At 40.5% G+C, this 19,655-nt stretch overlaps 1 protein-coding gene across 3 annotated transcripts in view; it reads left to right on the top strand.

Annotated features, from left to right (window-relative positions):
• SEC23B (SEC23 homolog B, COPII coat complex component) overlaps positions 1-19,655 on the top strand; it is a 46,594-nt gene that overhangs the window by 4,636 nt on the left and 22,303 nt on the right. The window contains exons 2-11 of one of the 3 annotated variants that reach the window (XM_054723870.1): positions 597-820; positions 2,812-2,869; positions 5,608-5,694; positions 6,803-7,039; positions 7,610-7,695; positions 8,547-8,691; positions 9,115-9,273; positions 9,872-10,014; positions 14,259-14,382; positions 15,855-15,935. In XM_054723870.1, the coding sequence (XP_054579845.1) occupies positions 600-820; positions 2,812-2,869; positions 5,608-5,694; positions 6,803-7,039; positions 7,610-7,695; positions 8,547-8,691; positions 9,115-9,273; positions 9,872-10,014; positions 14,259-14,382; positions 15,855-15,935 (1,341 nt within the window). In that variant the 5' untranslated portion in view covers positions 597-599. Of the gene's footprint in view, positions 1-585; positions 821-2,811; positions 2,870-5,607; positions 5,695-6,802; positions 7,040-7,609; positions 7,696-8,546; positions 8,692-9,114; positions 9,274-9,871; positions 10,015-14,258; positions 14,383-15,854; positions 15,936-19,655 lie in introns of all 3 variants that reach the window. The other 2 variants (XM_028144904.2, XM_054723869.1) reach the window with 2 other exon arrangements.

Here is a 19,655-nt window from a genome sequence, read left to right as displayed (position 1 = left end):
GTCACTCAACATAATAGCAAACTTTCCTTTGTAATTTTGGTGATTCCAAGTAAAAATTCACTCAGAACTGGTGGCTGTTCCCATTATGAATTGGATTCCCACATCAATATCCAGTTCTTTCCTCCACAGGTAACAAAGGGACGAGGGAAAAGGGCACAAAAACAAGATCACTTGGCATGTAAATTTTAGTAGAGCAAGGAAGGAAAGGGATTAGGGAGGAAGGTAGCTGGATGCTGAAACAAAGTTTGAGACTAACCCTTGGGCAAGGAGCTGAAATTAGCTTGGCTGAGATTATGAGATGATATGAGGAGGTTTAAATGCAGTTTAGAGATGATCAAATGATTGTAAGCCTTCTGCTTTTACTTTTTTAAGTTTTAGAGAGGAGGGTTGAGAAAGGAACAGTAGTCAGATAACTGTGAAGTTAATCAGCTTTTGAGGGTCATCGGGAAGCAAGATGTTGTCATCCTACAGTGACAGGTTCTTCCAGACTTAGTGTTAAGAAACATTGTGCTAGGGGACCTTTTTTATTTTTTGTCTTTGAAGTTTAGTTGACAATTTCACATACAATTAAAACTTTATCTTCAGTTTCTTTTTAGACGATGGCAACATATCTGGAGTTCATTCAGCAGAATGAAGAACGGGATGGTGTGCGTTTCAGTTGGAATGTGTGGCCTTCTAGCCGTCTCGAGGCTACGAGAATGGTTGTACCTTTGGCTTGTCTCCTTACACCTTTGAAAGAACGTCTAGACCTGCCCCCTGTACAGTATGAACCTGTGCTGTGCAGCAGGCCAACTTGCAAAGCCATTCTCAATCCACTTTGGTATGAATTCATTTAAAAACTAGTAAATGATCAATACAGTAAATTATGACATTTCCGTGATTCTCATTTAAGTGATTGAATTTGGGCAAGGCATCAAATTTGAGATTAGTAGATGATGAGATTCTTTTTTTTTTTAAATATGTTTTTTATTGATTCCAGAGAGGAGTGGAGAGGTAGAGAGAGATAGAACATCACTGATGAGAAAGTATCATTGATTGGTTGTCTCCTGCACACCCCCTTACTGAGGATCGAGCTCGAAACCTAGGCATGTGACCTGACCGTGACCTCTTGGTTCATAGGTGGACCTTCAACCACTGAGCCACACTAGCCGGGTGATGGTGAGATTCTTGGTTGATGAATGCTTTTAGAAATCTCCCTGATACCCAGGCCAGGAAGCTCAGTTGGTTAGAGCATTGTCCCGATCTGCCAAGGTTGCAGGTTTGATCTCCGGTCAGGGCACATAACAAGAATCTGTCAATGAATGCATAAAAAGTAGAATAACAAATGTTTCTCTCTCTCTCTCCCCCATTCCTCCCTTCCTCCCTCCCTCTCTCAAAATCAAATAAAAATTTAAAAATATAATGATCTCCCTGGCATAATACTTCAGATAAAATTAGAATTTATGAGGGAATAAGGTAGAAGTAGAAGGAAAGGATTTGAAATTCACTTTTTTGGGGCTGATTTTCAGTTTGTATTTAGGTCAATTTTAGATTTTATTGCTGCCCTCTAAAGCATTAAAAAAAGACCAAAAAGCTTAGACAGTTTTCTCATACATACCTAGTATAATGATGATATAAGAGAAAAAATTTTAACTCTTTTGTTGTTTGTGTATAAATTTTTATTTATTGATTGATTTTTAGAGAGAGAAAGACATACACACACAGAGACATGGATTTGTTGCCCCACCCATGCATTCATTGGTTGCCTCTTTTATGTGACCTGACCAGAGATGCAACCCGCAACCTTGGTGTATCAGGATGACACTCTAACTGAGCTACGGGCGAAATTTTAACTCTTAATGATTTTATTAAGTATAAATTTTTTTGTCCCTATGATATTTCTCTTAAATGTGGGTACTATTTGAGAGAATTTTTAAATAGGTGAAGAGTGTCATTAATATTCTTTAACAGATAAAATTCTTATATGAGGGAACCTTTTTTACTTCATTCCCTTTTATGTAATGTGTCCACATATAAGATGTTGCTGCCTTCTTTTAAAATGATAGCCACTTACTGTTTTTGTTTTTTTTAAAAAATATTTTTTATTGATTTTTTTATAGAGAGGAAGGGAGAGGGATAGAGAGAAACATCGATGAGAGAGAAACATTGATCAGCTGCCTCCTGCACACCCCCTACTGGGGATGTGCCTGCAACCAAGGTACATGCCCTTGACCGGAATTGAACCTGGGGCCCTTCAGTCCGCAGGCTGATGCTCTATTCACTGAGCCAAACCGATTTTCTAAATGTAGAAAGTGGGGCAGGGAGGCAACTAAAGTATCTTGAACCAATTCTAGGAATTATATCAACTCAGAAGCATGCCTGCTCAACTTTTCTTCAAGTGAGCTAAGCGTGGTGAAAGTCGGGGAAGTTTTTTCTCGTGTGAAATACACTTTTTAGTATTGAAATTTAGTAGTTTCACATATCTGAACAATAAAGATGTTAGAAAAGTTACAAAGATTATGTTAAGATTACAGGGCAAAAGGATATAAGCTATAATTCATATAAAGTATAACATTTTAAATATTATCTAGGAAATTGGGAAAGGACAAAAAAGGACTTATTAATCTCTCATTACTGCTGTTTGAGGGAAACCTTTGTTGCATTTAACAGGCAGAACTCTAACTGCAGTGAATGTTTTACATACCTTTATCCATACACCCATACAGAATCACGTCTATGCAATTTACTAAACTTAAAGTTTACATTTGAATGCTTTCTACCTTAAAAATGAACATGTTACCTAGTTGTGATCTTTTTTTTTTTTTTTTACAGTCAAGTTGATTATCGGGCAAAACTTTGGGCCTGTAATTTCTGTTTCCAAAGAAATCAGGTATGTGAATATTTTTAAAAGTATTTTCTTTGTTTGAATTGTACTACTCTGAAAAAAATTAAGTGATGTTGAATTGTGCCTTGGCAGGTAGCAATTTCTGCTAAACTCAAGGTGATAGCTCTAATAAGTTCTCTGTAGGCAGTGAATTTGTTACCATAAGAGAACAGATATGTTGTTTATATTTCATTTGACTTCAGTTTATTCTAATTGGATAGTGTACATTACTGAATTTCCATTTTCTGATCTAACTTTTAAGGTTCAAGTATCAGTGTTGAGCTTCTTTTGGCTTAAAAAATTTTAAACTACAAAACTAGAAGGAGCTCACAAATCACACGAAAGACTCTTTAAAATGAATGTGCTTATGATGGAAATGTTCTAAAACTGGATTGTGGTGATCATTGCACAACGCTGTACATTTATTAAAAGTCACTAAATTGTACATTTATTTTATTTATTTTTTTAAAATACATTCTATTGATTTTTTACAGAGAGGAAGGGAGAAGAGAGAGAGAGAGTTAGAAACATCAATGAGAGAGAAACATCAACGAGCTGCCTCCTGCACACCCCCTACTGGGGATGTGCCCGCGACCAAGGTACATGCCCTTGACTGGAATCGAACTTGGGACCCTTGAGTCCGCAGGCCGATGCTCTATCCACTGAGCCAAACTGGTTAGGACATAAATTGTACATTTAAAATGGATGATTTTTCTTGATATATAAACTATACCACAATAAAGCTGTCAGAAAAAAATTGTGACCAACATAATGTACAGTGCTCTAGTAGATCTTAAGGTATAAAAACATGCATTTATTTATTCATATATTTTATTATAATTATAATTAGCAGTCTCATTCTCAGATATAGCAACAATAAGCCCAGGGATGAAAAGAATAATGTACAGTTGATAACTAAATATAGGCTTGGAAACTATAAGCAGATATCATTCCCAAATTATCTCCATGAGAGATTCAGAATATATACATCGAAAACATTTCTACCTCCTAGTACATATTTTTAAAATATATTTTATTGATTTCAGAGACGAAGGGAGAGGGAGAAAGAGATAGAAACATCAGTGATGAGAGAGAACCATTGATTGGCTACCTTCTGCACACCCCCTACTGGGGATCAAGCCTGCAATCCAGGCATGTGCCCTTGACCAGAATCGAACCTGGGACCCTTCAGTCCATAGGCTGACATTCTATCCATTGAGCCAAACCAGCTAGGGCTCCTAGTACATTCTGAATTGATATCTGTGTTTAATATAACTTATTGTGAAAATTCTAAGGTATCAAATGACAATGTCAACAGAGTAAAAAGGAGACCCATAGAATGGCTGAAAATACTTGCAAATCATATATCTAATAAGAGATTAATAACCAGAACTCCTAATACTCAAGAACAAAAAAGCTATCAATCAACCCTATTCAAAAATGGGTAAAGAACTTGAATAGATATTTCTCCAAAGAAGATATACAAGTGGCCAATAAGCACATGAAAAGATGCTTAATTATTAGTGATGCTACCAAATGATGCAGCATTTCCACTTCTGTATATATACCCAAAATAATTGAAAGCAAGGTCTTGAAGAGATATTTTTACATCCATGTTCATAACAGCGTTTTCACAATAGTTAAAGAATAGAAGCATTCTATTTAAAAAGAATAGAAGCAACCCAAGTAAATGGAAAAACAAAATGTGGTGGTATAATGCAATATTTAGCCTTAAAATGGAAATTCTAATATGTACCACATCTTGGATGAAACTTAAGGACATTATACTAAATGAAATAAGCTAGTTACAAAAAGACAAATACTGTATGATACCATTTTGATGAGATACTTGGAGTAGTCAAATTTATAGTCAGAAAGTAGAACTGTGGTTTCCAGGGGGTGGGGGAGGGGAAAATGGAGAATTGTTATTTAATAGATTCCAAGTCTCACTTTTTCAAGATGAAAAGACTTCTGGAGATGGATGGTGAAGACAGTTGTACAACATTATAAATGTATTTAAGATCTCTGAACTGTACACTGAAAAAAGATAAAGATGGTGAAATTTATATGTATTTTACTATAATAAAATTTTTTTGGGAAAAATTCAACCTATAAACTATGAATTTAAAATGTTTGGAGGGAGTTTTAAAAACAAAAGAAAATGCTTGTGACATGTTAAGCACAAAAAGCAGGTCACAAAATTGTATATATAGGATAACCTCAGCTGTGCATAAGTAGGAAAAGTCTGGAAGTAAAAATGCCAAGATGCTGACAGTAACTACCTTACAGTGATAGGATTGTGAGGGTTTTTTCTTTCTGTTTTCTTATATATTTCTGTACTTTCCAATTTTTCTACAGCAAACATTATTACTTTATTGATAATAGCTGAAATAATAAACCCAAATAAAAGCTTTGGTCTTCCGCATAGATTTTGATGAGACAGCTAAAATCACTGCCTTTAGTTTGCAGGACAACACTTAAAAATGGTTTTTAATAGTGAATTTTTTAATCATTTAGAAGTTACAATTAACCTAAAGCTGCGTTAAAAAATGTTATAATGTAATGTAAATATAAGGCATGGTTATAGACTTTAAATTCTGATTTCTGTATTTTAGTAATATGCTTATTTTGTGTTTTCAGAATTAATATGTTATCATTAACTATTATTATAAATGGGAAATAAAAGGTATAACATACAAAATTTTCAGCCCTAATAAAACATGGCTTTGTTTTCATCTCTTCAGTTTCCTCCAGCTTACACAGGCATATCTGAGGTGAATCAGCCTGCTGAATTGATGCCCCAGTTTTCTACAATTGAGTACATGATACAGGTTTGTTGCACATTTAATGTTAAATAGTGAGATTCTCTTGAAATGCTTTATCTTCCATATGGTTTTAAAGCTGTGAGGGCAGCAAGATTCTAAACATTAAGTTATGGTTCGTGTACACTTTCCTGCATTTTCAGGTCTTAGGAGAAGGCTATAAAAAAGAGGTAGCACTGAATAAATTCAAACCCTGTCCTTCACATCCTTCTCCATTTCAGTTGATGGTACTTCATGTTCTAGTTGTTAAGCTTAAAAACCTTAGATTCACCCTTAAAAACCTTAGATTCACCTCATCCCGTATCTGATCCATTAGGAAATCCCATTGGGTCTATATTCAAAATTTATCCAGAATCCATCCACTTTTCTCCCACTGCTGCTATCCTAGGCCAGCCACCACCGCTCACTTGAATTACTGGGGCATTCTCTAACTCTCCTTCCATGTTTTACCGTTGTCCAGAGTAACAGATAGTTTCACAGCCCTTTGTGAGCCAATTCTGTGTTACTACTCTGACCTCTGTTTTTGCTAGTTTCCTCATTCAGCCAGATGGGCCTCCTTGTCTTGCCTCAAGCATGCCAGGAACAAGCATGCCTGCAATGCTCTGCCTGTGGGTCTTGCTCTCACTTGTGCTCAGCTGGACTCTTATCCTCCTCCCTCCCTGTCCTCCAGGTTTTTACTCAAATGTTACTTTTTTAATGAGGCTGCTCTGACCTGCCATTTAATACTAGAACCTGCCCCTTACCTACACTCCTGGCATTTGCAATCCCCTTACCTTCTCCATTCCAGAAAGTTAGCTCCTTGAGGCTGGCAGGGATCTTTGCTGTTTTGGTTCACTGAGGTATCCCAGGACCTGGAACAATGTCTGATACTTAGAAGGTTTCAAAAATGTGGAATAATTTGTTAGATACAAATAGTTTTTTCTTTTAGTTAGTTTTTTTTTTTTTTTTTCAGTTTGTTTTAATAGAAGCTGTTATTAAATGATGTTTGTTTAGCTGTTCTTATCCCCGGACAGTAAATATAGTTGAAGACTTGTTATTTACATACCTGATTTGATTTAAAAGAGCTGGATCTGTCTATTTGTATATTGATTACTATGCTGTTTTTCTCTGCATAAAGCGAGGTCCACAGTCTCCTCTAGTCTTCCTCTATGTGGTCGACACATGCCTAGAAGAAGAGGACCTTCAAGCACTCAAAGAATCTCTACAAATGTCCCTGAGTCTCCTTCCTCCAGATGCTCTGGTGGGTTTGATCACGTTTGGGAGGATGGTGCAGGTTCATGAACTCAGCTGTGAAGGAATCTCCAAAAGTTATGTCTTCCGAGGGACCAAGGATTTAACTGCAAAGCAAATACAGGTTTGTGCTTTAACTTGTACACAAGCAGGAGCAAGAGTATTTTTTTAAAAACATAGGTTTTTATTGATTTTATTTTATTTTTATTTTATTTTTTAATATATTTTATTGATTTTTTACAGAGAGGAAGAGAGAGGGATAGAGAGTTAGAAACATCGATAAGAGAGAAACATCGATCAGCTGCCTCTTGCACACCCCCTACTGGGGATGTGCCCGCCACCAAGGTACATGCCCTTGACCGGAATCGAACCTGGGACCCTTGAGTCCGCAGGCCGACGCTCTATCCACTGAGCCAAACCGGTTTCGGCTGTTTTTATTGATTTTAGAGAGAGAGGGAGAGATAGAAACATTAATGAGAGATTGATTGGCTGCCTCCTGCATGCCCCCTACTGGGGATCGAGCCCACAACCTGTGGGCATGTGCCCTGACTGGAATCGATCTGGTGATCTCTTGGTTCATGAGTCAATGCTCAACCACTGAGCCACACTGGCTGGGTGCAAGGGTATTTTTAAAAAAATAATTACCCCTTTACTTTCAGTGTTAGAGAAAATGAGTCTTTTGGTTCTTTTTTAGGATATGCTTGGCCTGACCAAGCCTGCCATGCCCATGCAACAAGCAAGACCTGCTCAACCACAGGAGCACCCTTTTGTTTCAAGCAGGTGAGGTACTGATGTAGCGTTTTGCACATACAGTAGTTGGCATGCAAGGCAATCCACTCAAGGGAAGAAAAATGTTAAAATTTTTAGTTTCTTATTTTTAGAGAAAAATAAATTAAATCTAAACAATATTTAATGTTTAATAATATATTTAACACAGCAGTATCTGTGTATCATATACGTATAACTGAATTATAAATGTTTTTACATAGATGTGTGGCAAGTTTGTTCAGAATGCTTTTCCTGTTAGCCTTGTATCATTACAAAGGGTTTGAGACCATTGTGCCCCTCCTCTTAAACACATCGCTGCAGTCCTTTTTGATTCTTAAGTAAAACTGGGAAAACTGAAAAGGCTTCTGTTGGGTGTCCTCAAACCTGAAATCAGGCACTTCCTTCACTCAGCCCCTTGAGTGTCTGGGGCTGCCCTGGGCCGGGTTAATATTCAGCAAACGTCATAGAATGCATAGTCTGACCTTCTGGGGACATTCTCTTATGCTGTTAAGAAACCAGTGTTACTCTCTATTACTCCCAAGGCTCAAGAGAAACACAAATTATGAATCTTCAGAATGATGAAGATTGTCCACATAATGAACCTTACAATTTGCACCTATTTAAATTGATTTTTTTTCATGTTACACATAAATAAATTGCTACATATTAGGCTTTAAGATGTATTTTTGAATAAAATTACTTTGAGTTGTTTTTGTAGTTAGAGATAACTTGGAAGAAAAAAATTATAAGTTTTTTTATTCTGAGTAATTATTTTGAAGAGCAGTAACTACGTATTACTTAGGGCTGAAGACCAGAGTACGTTTTTAAAACCAGGATGGATGTGTCTATTCAAAATCACGCAGGTTTCTGCAGCCTGTTCACAAGATTGACATGAACCTCACTGACCTTCTTGGGGAGCTGCAGAGGGACCCATGGCCCGTAAATCAGGGGAAGAGACCTTTGCGATCCACTGGTGTTGCTTTGTCTATTGCTGTTGGCTTGTTGGAGGTAACTGAGAATTGACTGGACCCTTCAAACCATGCATACTCGCTCTCAGAAGTCGCTTTCAAGCTGTGCTTGAAAACCAGTTGCAACCTAAGTCAGCTGACTATTAATTTATCAGAAAGTGTTTCAGTTATTATTATCCACCTCGAAGAAGCCCTCGATGTTTTAAAATTTACCAAGTTTTCATGAGAAACACAAAGCAATTAGGGCAATGGGAAGTGCTCACAGTAAATTAATAAAAATGTACACAGCCTTCAGGTTGGAAGAGATATGGCTGCTTCTGTGCATTGTCATCTGTGTTATTCTGCAATATTAGTATTCAGTATAGCTGATGAGAACTCATGTTTATAGTATATTTTTAGGGAAACAGAAACATACTGGGGGTGGAATTGTCTGCTTCTAAAATGCTGCCATTTACTGTTTTAGGGCACATTTCCAAACACGGGAGCCAGGATTATGTTGTTTACAGGGGGTCCCCCCACCCAAGGACCTGGAATGGTGGTTGGAGATGAATTAAAGGTTCCTATTCGTTCCTGGCATGATATTGAGAAAGATAATGCACGTTTCATGAAGAAAGCAACCAAGGTAGGTGCTGCTGGATACAGGCTGTAGTTAAGTGTGGTAACCCAGAGCTGGGTTTAGGCTCCTCTGGAGTGGCAGCTACTTTGCTGAGGTCATGCTTCGTGGTCAGCAAGTTGCTCTTGCTGGGATGACCTTGCAAATCTTGGCTGCTGTTAAATTATTGATAACTTAGAGTCGGTGGCTTTAAAACTGCCAAAAATATTTTGAGATTGAAAACTCTTAATTATTTGGATTTTTTTTGTTTGTTTGTTTGTTTGTTTTTAAATATATCTTTATTGATTACAGAGAGGAAGGGAGAGGGAAAGAGAGATAGAAACATCAATGATGAGAGAGAATCATTGATTGGCTGCCTCCTGCACATCCCCTACTGGGGATCAAACCCGCAACCCAGGCATGTGCCCTTGACCGGAATCGAACCTGGGACCCTTCAATCCGTAGGCTGACGCTCTGTCCACTGAGCTAAACCAGTTAGGGCGATTTGGATGTTTTTTAAAAAAAGTATCTCCATATGCCTATATTTGATTATATCCCTTTGGTATAGTAAGGCATATCTGGTGAATAATTTTACTGTTTCCTAAAGCTGATTTACTTTTCTTCACAGCACTATGAAATGCTTGCTAATCGAACTGCTACAAATGGCCACTGCATTGATATTTATGCTTGTGCCCTTGATCAAACCGGACTTTTGGAGATGAAATGCTGTGCAAATCTTACTGGGTATGATGACAGCAAACACCTGGAAATGTGCGAATGTTTATTTTAAGGAAAAAGAAATGTGTGATGCAACAATAGGAAAGGACAAAGGCTGACTTAGTTAAGTATTCAGATAGCTCTAGGCTGTGGCTTCCATGGCTGGGAAGGTGTGTGGGCCGCTTGGATGAAGAAACAGTGGTGAAAAGGAAGTCTCAAGGGTTCACTATGAACAAATCTTTATCAGAGTAACTTCCTTTCTTTCTTAGAGTTGTTAGAGATACTAGAGCAGGAAAGAAAGCAAGCATGAAGTATGTGGCCTTCAGCAAAGCACTTACTTGTGAGAAGGGAAATTGTGTCCGAATACCAGAGCAATTAGGAGACCCTTCACCTGGCTTAGTGACCTTTCCTCATGTCTTATCACTGAGCACACGCTAAGCCTAGAGGGTGCATTGCAGGGCGCACTGACTTAGAGCCTAAGTCCATAATGTGTGCACAGGTCACAGTGTAGAGCCATGATTCTCAAAGTGCAGTGATGCCTGGCCAGCAACCTTCAGGGCTCCTGGGGACTGATTAGGAATGTATGTCCTCAGGCCTCACCCAGACCTGAATCAGGAACTGTGGAGGTGCAACCCGGCAGTCGGGTGGTTTTTTTAAAATATATTTTTACTAGAGGCCCAGTGCCTGATTGAATCATGCACGTGTAGGGTCCCCTACATGCTTTCGCTTTTCGCAGTGGAGCTGGGTGCCTGTCCGCTGGTGCCGGAGCAGACAGGCACCCAGCTCCCCCACTTTTGATGGTCCGCGGCCGCTGAGGGGGCTACCCTGCTGTTGAGGGGAGCTGCTGCGGACACCTGGCTACCCTGCCATTGAGAGGCACAGGGGGCAGGAGTCCCGCCCCCTGCGCCTCTCAACAGCAGGGTAGCCCCCCTCAGTGGCAGCGGATCCATGCCTCTCAATGGCCCGATAGGCCACTCCGAGTCCCGCCCCCCAGCCTCCCGCTGCCCAATCGTGGGCGTAGCGGAGTGATGGTAATTTACATGTTACTCTATTATTAGATAGGATTGATTTCAGAGAGGAAGAGGGAGAGAGAGAGAGATAGAAACATCAATGATGAGAGAGAATCATTGATTGGCTGCCTCTTACACACCCCCTACTGGGGATCGAGCCTGCAACCCCAGCACGTGCCCTTGACTTGAATCGCACCTGGGACCCTTCAGTCTGCACGCCAATGCTTTACCCACTGAGCCAAACTGGCCAGGGCTGGCAGTCTGTTTTAACCAGCTCTCCCGGGAATTCTGGTGCATGTGAAAGTGAGCAAATCACTGATGCACAGCACTGATCTGAAGCTGCAGAATCATCTGAGAACTTGAAAAACTCTTCCCTTTGGATCTTGTTTCCAGAGATTCTGACTTAATTAGCGTGGGGTGTGGCCTGGACATCAGAATTTTTAAAGTTCCCTCAAGTGATTCTACTGAAGAGCAGAATTTGAGAACCACTGGTGTGGACCTTTAGTACTCGTGTGGCTGAGCCCAGGCAGCATCAGCTCACCTGAAAGCTTGTTAGGAACGCAGCATCTTGAGCCGTACCCTAGGCCAGTGGTCAGCAAACTCATTAGTCAACAGAGCCAAATATCAACAGTACAACGATTGAAATTTCTTTTGAGAGCCAAATATTTTAAACTTACTTCTTCTAACACCACTTCTTCAAAATAGACTCTCCCAGGCTGTGGTATTTTGTGGAAGAGCCACACTCAAGGGGCCAAAGAGCCGCATGTGGCTCGCGAGCCACAGTTTGCCGACCACGGCCCTAGACCTATTGACTCAACCCTGCATTTGAATAAGATCCCAGGTGATTTGTATGCACAGGACAGTTTGAGAAGTACTGGTGGAAAGCTGTGGAAGGCCTATAATGCTGCTGGTCCTCACTGAGTAAAGACACGAGGGAAGAAGATGGAACCCAAGTCACCTGAAGTTGTCTTGGAGAGCCGCAGATGTGTTAAGTGACACTAGCTATATCAGAGAGCCACATTTAATATGGTGAGCTCCTACAGTGCCTACCAGGAGTTCCTGATTTGGAATAGCCACACAAAAGCTGTAGTGTATTTGTGAATATCCTTAAGTTTGTACACCAGAGTTTATGTATGTATGTTTCTTCTGTGGAGAGGAACCATCACTTCCATCAGATTTTCAGTAAGGCCTTTGACTCCTGAATGAGTTTAGTATTTAGGTCACATCACTTTTTTAATTTTATTTTTATTTTTTTATTGATTTCAGAGAGGAAGGGAGAGGGAGAGAGAGATAGAAACATCAATGATGAGAGGAAATCATTAATTGGCTGCCTCCTGCATGCCCCCTACTGGGGATCAAGCCCAGGACCCTTCAGTCCGCAGGCCGATGCTCTATCCATTGAGCCAAACTGGCTAGGGCTCACATCATCTTTTGTACAGATATAGTATCAGGGAAGTGTGTTAGCAGTAACATTTAAAAAAAAAAAAAGATTTAGAGGTTTTAGTGGATAGCTCACCTAATATGAGCGAACAGTTTGGGATGACTTCCAGCAAAGACAAGGTGATCCTACACTGTGCTAGAGGAGTTGATTATCTTTAAAGAAGATCATCGTCTTGATTTCCTTGGTGCTTGTCACACCTTATCTCCATTGTATCATCTTCCATTCTGAGCATTTCAGTTCAAAGGGGGTGTGTAGAGGAACTGGAGATATTCAAAATGGAGCAGAAGAGTGATGGAGACAGCCTGAAACGATGCCATATTGAGGATGATTGAAGGAGTTAGAAGACAGATGGGGTGTGAGAGCTGTATTCAATAATTGCAGGCCTGTTCAGTGGAGAAGAAATCAGATCTGTATGTGACCAAAGGATAGAACTTGAACCAGTGGTGGAAGCTCCTGGAAACAGAATTTGACTCAGTGTACAGGAAGACCTTTCTTAGCAGCCAGCACTGTCTAAGCATGGAATGGACTGCCTCTGGAGGGCGTAAGCTCCCGATGCTGGAAGCGTCTAATCTGGATGATAACCTGGCAGGTGTTTTGGTAGAGGGTGGGTGTGAGTCAGTATTAGGTTTGTGTGATTGTGACAGAAAATCCCAAACAGATTTTTCTGTCTCACTGGAGGTAGGCAGCAGGGCAGGTATATTGATTTTATCATTATCAGGGGCTAAGGCTCCTGTGCTGCTCCACTACCTTAATGTGCTAGCTCTGGTTCAACATAGTTGCTGGGCTCTAGCCATGTTATAACAGCAGGAAGGAGGAGGGGTTGGAGAAGCACACGTCCCTTCCTAAGAACATTCCTATCTCCTTAAATCACAAAGGCCACTTCCGGTAGGCAAAGCTGTCACACAGCCACAGGCAAAGCAGTCTGGGAAACAGTCTTTATTCCAGGAAACCATGGATCCCATGATAATGAAGGTGGGGAGGGTGGATATTTGGGTCCAAATAGCAATCACTATAAGTGGAGGAGCTAGACACTGAAATAGCTGGACCACATTATCTTGTATTCTTCCCTATTCTGAGATCCTGTGTGTGTGTTTTTTTGGTGGGGTGGGGCGGGGAGGCTTATATTTATTTGCCTTAAATTTTTTGACTTGTTAATCCTCACCCGAGAATATTTTTCCATTGAATTTTAGAGACGGTGGGAGGGAGAGAGACACAGAGAGAAACGTCTATGTGAGACACATCAGTTGGTTGCCTCCCACACACACCCCAGCTGGGGCTGGGGTGCTGGGGATCGAGCCTGCAACCAAGGTATGTGCCCTTGACTGGGAAACGAACCCAGGACCCTTTCAGTCCGAGGGCTGACACTTTACCCACGAGCCAAACTGGCTAGGGCTTGAGATCCTGTTTAATGCAAGAGGCATAACCTGCATCAAGCTGTGCTCATCTGCCCAAATACCATAAAATGCTGACTTTTTTTTTCTTATATGTTCTTATTGATTTTAGAGAGCAAGGAAGCGGGAGGGAACAGGGAAAACATCATTCTGCTGCCACCTGATCCAGTGCACAACCCTCACATGTGCCCTGACTGGGAATCAAACCAGTGACCTTTTGGTGCATGTAATAACGCTCATCCAACTGAGCCACACCAGCTAGGGCGAAATACCAAAATTTTGAACAACGTTTTTCTGTATCTTCAAAAAAAGATGAATGTTTCTATTTAAGTTAGCACTTTTATGAACATGGTTTCTTTTTTTTTCCCTTCCTCTTTAACTTCTTGTTTGTAAGTACTGAGGGAACATCTTAATGGCTTTCAGGCATTCTAAGTACTAACTTTTTTTCTTTTCTAGAGGCTACATGGTGATGGGAGATTCTTTCAACACATCTCTCTTCAAGCAGACATTCCAAAGAATTTTTAGTAAAGACTTTAATGGAGATTTCCGAATGGCATTTGGTGCTACTTTAGAAGTAAAGGTACAATAAATTGGTAAAACTTTATTGGAAGAATAGTGTTCTTACTTATTTAGTAGTCAGACTTGTGGAAGCCCCAACCTGTGAGACACGGGTAAATTAAAAGGTTGTCAACAACGTGTATTCATTCTATTCCTTTGTCCTTTTTAAAAAATGTATCTTTATTGTTGAAAATATTACAGATGTCCCCTTTTTACCTATCCCTTGGCTTCTTGAGGATGGCCTATATATTAGTGTTCTAAACAAAGAGTTGTCTGGCTCCCCTGTAGGCTCTGCTCCAGGACATTAGGCTTAGAAGGGGTGGTGGGTTGAGCACAGAGGCAGCCACACAGAGTGGAGCATTCTCCCAGCTGTCGGTATGGGTCGCTGCATGCACAGAACCTTGGTTTATGTTTAGTGTCTGCCCGAAGTGAAGCCAGAGTACTCTAAAATAGTGCAGATTGTGTTTGGGTTTTGTTTTCCCATTAGGACTGATAGGTCCTATATACTTGATTATAAATCATTGCAAAAACATTAAAAGGGGCTGTTAGAACATACAATTGGAATCAATAGTTTGAGAGTTGGAGATGATTGTTAAATCATCTCTGTTAAACTTCAAACAACATTCTTAAATGTTTGAGGTTGTTTTTTTTTTAATATGAAGAAAAATGGACTTTGCTAAAGTGAATTTCATTTAAAAAGTCTTAAGTGTGTTTGTTGGTCTTGTCATCATGTTGGAGTTCATGAATTAAGTGTGTTGTTGTTTTTCTTTCCTTTTTTCCCCACTGACTTTGAGAGTGTGTTTATTAAAGCTGGGGACAGTGAAATAAGGAAGGGCTAGCAATAGAAGAAGCAACAGGTGGGGCTGCTTTGGCTCTCTAGAAATGTTACAGGAAAGAAATGAACCAGGTGGGGCTGCTTTTGCCCATGGGAAAGTCAGAGAAAAGGGGACAGGTTCAGGGGGGTTAGACTAGGACAAGTTGCTGCTGCCCATTGCTTCCCTGTTTGCAAGTCTCTTGGAGATTCAAAGAGTTTAGGAGATGCACGCCTGAGAGGGAAGAGAGGTGTAAGCATGCTCCTGAGAGGGAGAGCACCTGAATTAATTATTTTTAAAGCAACGCAAAGCAGTATATGCACAGATTAGAAGTAAACAATTATGACTGTATACGTGGAATTAGAAAAGAATGTAGTATTGTTAGTAGAATTGTACAATGTGTACAATGATTTCAATGTTGAGTAAGTTGAAAATGTTGCATCAACTTTGGAACAAAGATAATACAGTTTCTAAGGGAGGATTTTTACCATAGTTTTAATCAGATCACAGTGGCCCTGGAAAAACTTGTAAGAGCATCTGTGCCATGATCCATGTGGGATTTCCTGTTGGTGGAATGATAATGCTGCCACGTTTTTCCTCTAGGCTTTAGTAGTGGCTTTTGTGAAAGCAGGGTGGTTCTCAATGATTTCTAACTTTATACTCTTATTTAATTCTGTTTTAGACCTCTCGGGAACTGAAGATCGCAGGAGCCATTGGTCCTTGTGTATCTCTGAATGTGAAAGGACCATGTGTGTCAGAAAATGTAAGGAAAACTTTCTCCATTACCCTTACCTTCTGTGCCCTGGGATTAGCTCATTAGAAATGTCGGAGCTTGATGACCTTGCCTTGTGTTACCTGTTTGGATGTGTCTGCTGATGAGAGAAAGGCTAAAGGTGCTCTAACTCTGAGAGGTGGTTCCGTCTGTCTAAAGGGTCAGAGAGGAGGAAATTGAGGGGCAGAGAGATTAAGTATCTAGCTCAGGGTTAGAGCTGATATGGAAGAGCTAGAGTGTAGGTCCCTCTGACCCCACTACCCATGTTTGGGTCACTGGGTCAACGAGTCACAAAGCATTATAGTTAGCACAAGGTAAGCGTTCAGCAAAACCCTTCAGTAATAAACCCCTATGCTTGTTGCTCTTAGAGATGATACCTTTGTCTCCCTTCTCACAGAGCATTTTTAGTTGATTGGGCAGTGGATGACACTGTTGTATATGCAGACATTTGTGTTCCTTGGGTAAAAATTTCAAACTTGCAGAGAAGTGTAAAGCAAAGTATAATGAACTCCTGTATACCCACCATTCAGAATCAGTAATTGTTAACTTTAAAAAATGTATATATATATGTATTTTTATTGATTTCAGAGAGGAAGGGAGAGGGAGAGAGAGATAGAAACATCAATGATGAGAGAGAATCATTGATTGGCTGCCTCCTACACATCCCCTACTGGGGATCAAGTCCACAACCCGGGCATATGCCCTTGTCCTGAATCGAACCTGGGACCCTTCAGTCTGCAGACCGACACTCTATCCACTGAGCCAAACCAGCTAGGGCAGTAATTAACTTTTTATCATAATTGCTCTGTCATGTTTTGCCACATGTGCTTTATCTCTCTAGTTATCACCTTTCCATATATGCTAATTGATCTGGTTTTTCAGAACCTTTGAAAACAAGATTCAGACATCATGGCACCTAGTCTTTCGGTGCTTCATTATGCATCTTATAAAAATAAGGATGTTCTCTACCACATTATTATCAAACCTAAGAAAACGATTTCCTAATATCTAACCCATGTTCCTTCCTTAATTTCCCCTCAAATGCCCTTTGTAGCTGTTTTTCCCCCTCTAATTAGCATTGCATTTGGCATTATTATCCTTAGTCTTTGTAAATCTAGAATGGTCTTCCTATTATTTAGTTTATGCTGTTATGTTTTGTTTTATTGATTCCATGGAGGAGCAGTGCCAGATGGGTTTTTTGTTTGTTTGATTTTTAATATATTTGTTATTGATTTCAAAGAGGAAGGGAGAGAGAGGTAGAAACATCAATGATGAGAAAGAATCATTGATCGGCTGCCTCCTACATGCCCCCCACTGGGGATTGAGCCCACAACCTGGGCATGTGATCCTGACCGGGAATCGAGCCGTGATCTCCTGGTTCATAGGTCCAACACTCAACCACTGAGCCATGCCAGCCGGGCAACAGGTGTTTTCTATAATAGAGCATCTCACATTCTCGATATGTCTGATTGTTTCCTTATAATGGTGTTTAAGATGTTTCTTTCCTCCCTGTGTTCCTATAAAGTGGAAGTCAGCTGTGAAAGTGTGCTTAGATTCATGCTGAACCTTTTGTCCAGCATACTTGGTGAGTGATCTGTATACTTTGTGCTGTGTTTCATCAGAGGCACCTCAGTCCTGGCATCCTGTGTTAGTGAGCCTGCATTTCATCGTGTGGTGAAGGTGATGACTGTCCTACATCTTTCCATTATAAGGGCACATTTCCCTTTGCCATTAGCAAGAAAAATCTTGTTTGCTTTTCACCTAATGTTTTTAGTGTCCATTGATTATACTTACTTGAATCAGTATATTTCATTAGAGATTATAAAATGGTAATTTCTTAATTCTATCTTTATAGTTCCTCTGATAAAAGCAGGGCAAATGCTCAAGTAAGGAATTTGAAAAAATGTACCTTTGGAGCTCTGCAGGGTTTGTGGCAATATTGGGCCTTAGAGCTATAGAGGAAGAAAAAAGTTTTTTCCTCTACGTGTCTTAGCTTCATTGACTGGGGCTCTGCAAATTAGACTGACAAAAGACCCATTAACAAGTGGAAAACAAACAAGTTTATTAATATGTGTACCACACATATTACACATCACACATATATACTCAGTGATGAGTAACTCAATGTGCCGCGCCAGCACAGCCAAGGGCTCGGCGAGCCTGAGGGAGGGCCGGTGAAGGATGAAGAAAAGACAGACAAAGAGAATAAGCTGGGTCTAGGTGGATCTTCTGTGCCTGGCTGAGGCCACAGAACAGATCCAGACTGCAAGCTGATGGTTTATTTTATAGTCAGAGGTAATTTACAATGTTCTTGTAAATTTCACTTGTTTTGGCAGCACTTATTGCACCTCCCATAGCCCATTAGCTACCCAGGAAAGATCTAGGGAGCAGTCACAAGACCAAGCTTAATTATGCTAAGAGGACTGTGCCCTCCAAGCTGGGACTTGTTTGCAGCTTTGCCAGCAGGTCAGTCCGAGGCTTAACCCTATAACCGCTCCCTACAACTCAAAGGGCTGGTTAAGTATCATCTTAACAAAAGAACAATAAATTTGTAGAAAAGTGACAAGACAGAGAAAAGGGACTTTGAGCTTTTAGGGTGTCAAATTGTGGAAAAGTAGATATAAGGGAGGAACTAATGGAAGGTAAGGTTATTTCAGCAAGGTTTGTTCTGTAGATTCCTCCGGGCTAAGCATCTGATGTTGTCTTTGGTGATTAAAAATCATTCTGCTACCTGACTGTGGTGTGGCTCAGAGGTTGAGCATCGACCTATGAACCAGGAGGTCACGGTTCAATTCCCGATTGGGACGCATGCCCAGGTTGCAGGCTCTGTCCCCAGTGTGGGGCATACAGGAGGCAGCTGATCAATGATTCTCTCTTATCATTGATGTTTCTATCTCTCTCTCCCTTCCTCTTTGAAATCAATAAGTAAGATATTTTTAAAAAATCATTCTGCCTTTCCTGGTAGAGAGGGGAAGGCAGAGAGTTTTTCTTGTGTCTGCTCTTTTTTCAATTCTTCAGCTCAAAATAATCCTTGTATGAGAGTGGTATCTTTTGGGGTGGCATATTCTGAACCCCTTGATCTCCTCATTTGAAACTTTCAGAAATTTCATATATTAAAAACTGAGCTGGTAGATGTGGAGAGAAATTCGGGAGAATGGGTTAGCAAGGCAAGAAAGGCACGCAGGCTTCTTTTTCTTTACCATTTTTCCTGGGTGTGGCTCTTTCAGCAGATGTTACCTGCTTTTAGAAATGCCACTAAGAGGGAAGATTAATATCCACGAATCCATCCATTTACAGTCTTGCTTTGCTGACACTGGTGAAACAGAGTTTGTTCTCTCCACCTTAGAGCTGCTATGTAATTTCACTTCAGACTCTTCCCTTTCCCCTCTGACAATTACTTCCCTGAGATTACTGATTCTGTGGCTAGGTACATAGGCTCCTAACCTGGCTTTATATCCAGACCACACTGATATCAGCTGTACTCACCTGATAGTGTGCACTTTGGGTGGATTCAGAGTAACATAGAAGTAATATCATGGAGTGGAGTGCTCCACCCCGGAAAGATGGCCTCTGAGGTGTGGGAGAGGGACTCAGCACAGGGATCCTGGCAGCTGTCCCTTCAGCTCTCTCCTCAGAACCATAAACCCCAGTCTCGCCTCACGCAACTCTAGTCCGCTGTGCCCTCCCTCTGCTGGAGCCCAGGGTCATTTT

The sequence above is a fragment of the Eptesicus fuscus genome, chromosome 12 (assembly GCF_027574615.1).
Source record: "Eptesicus fuscus isolate TK198812 chromosome 12, DD_ASM_mEF_20220401, whole genome shotgun sequence".
Lineage (NCBI taxonomy): Eukaryota > Metazoa > Chordata > Mammalia > Chiroptera > Vespertilionidae > Eptesicus > Eptesicus fuscus.
The sequence above is the reverse complement of the archived record's forward strand: the minus strand, read 5'-3'. Positions and strand labels throughout refer to the sequence as shown.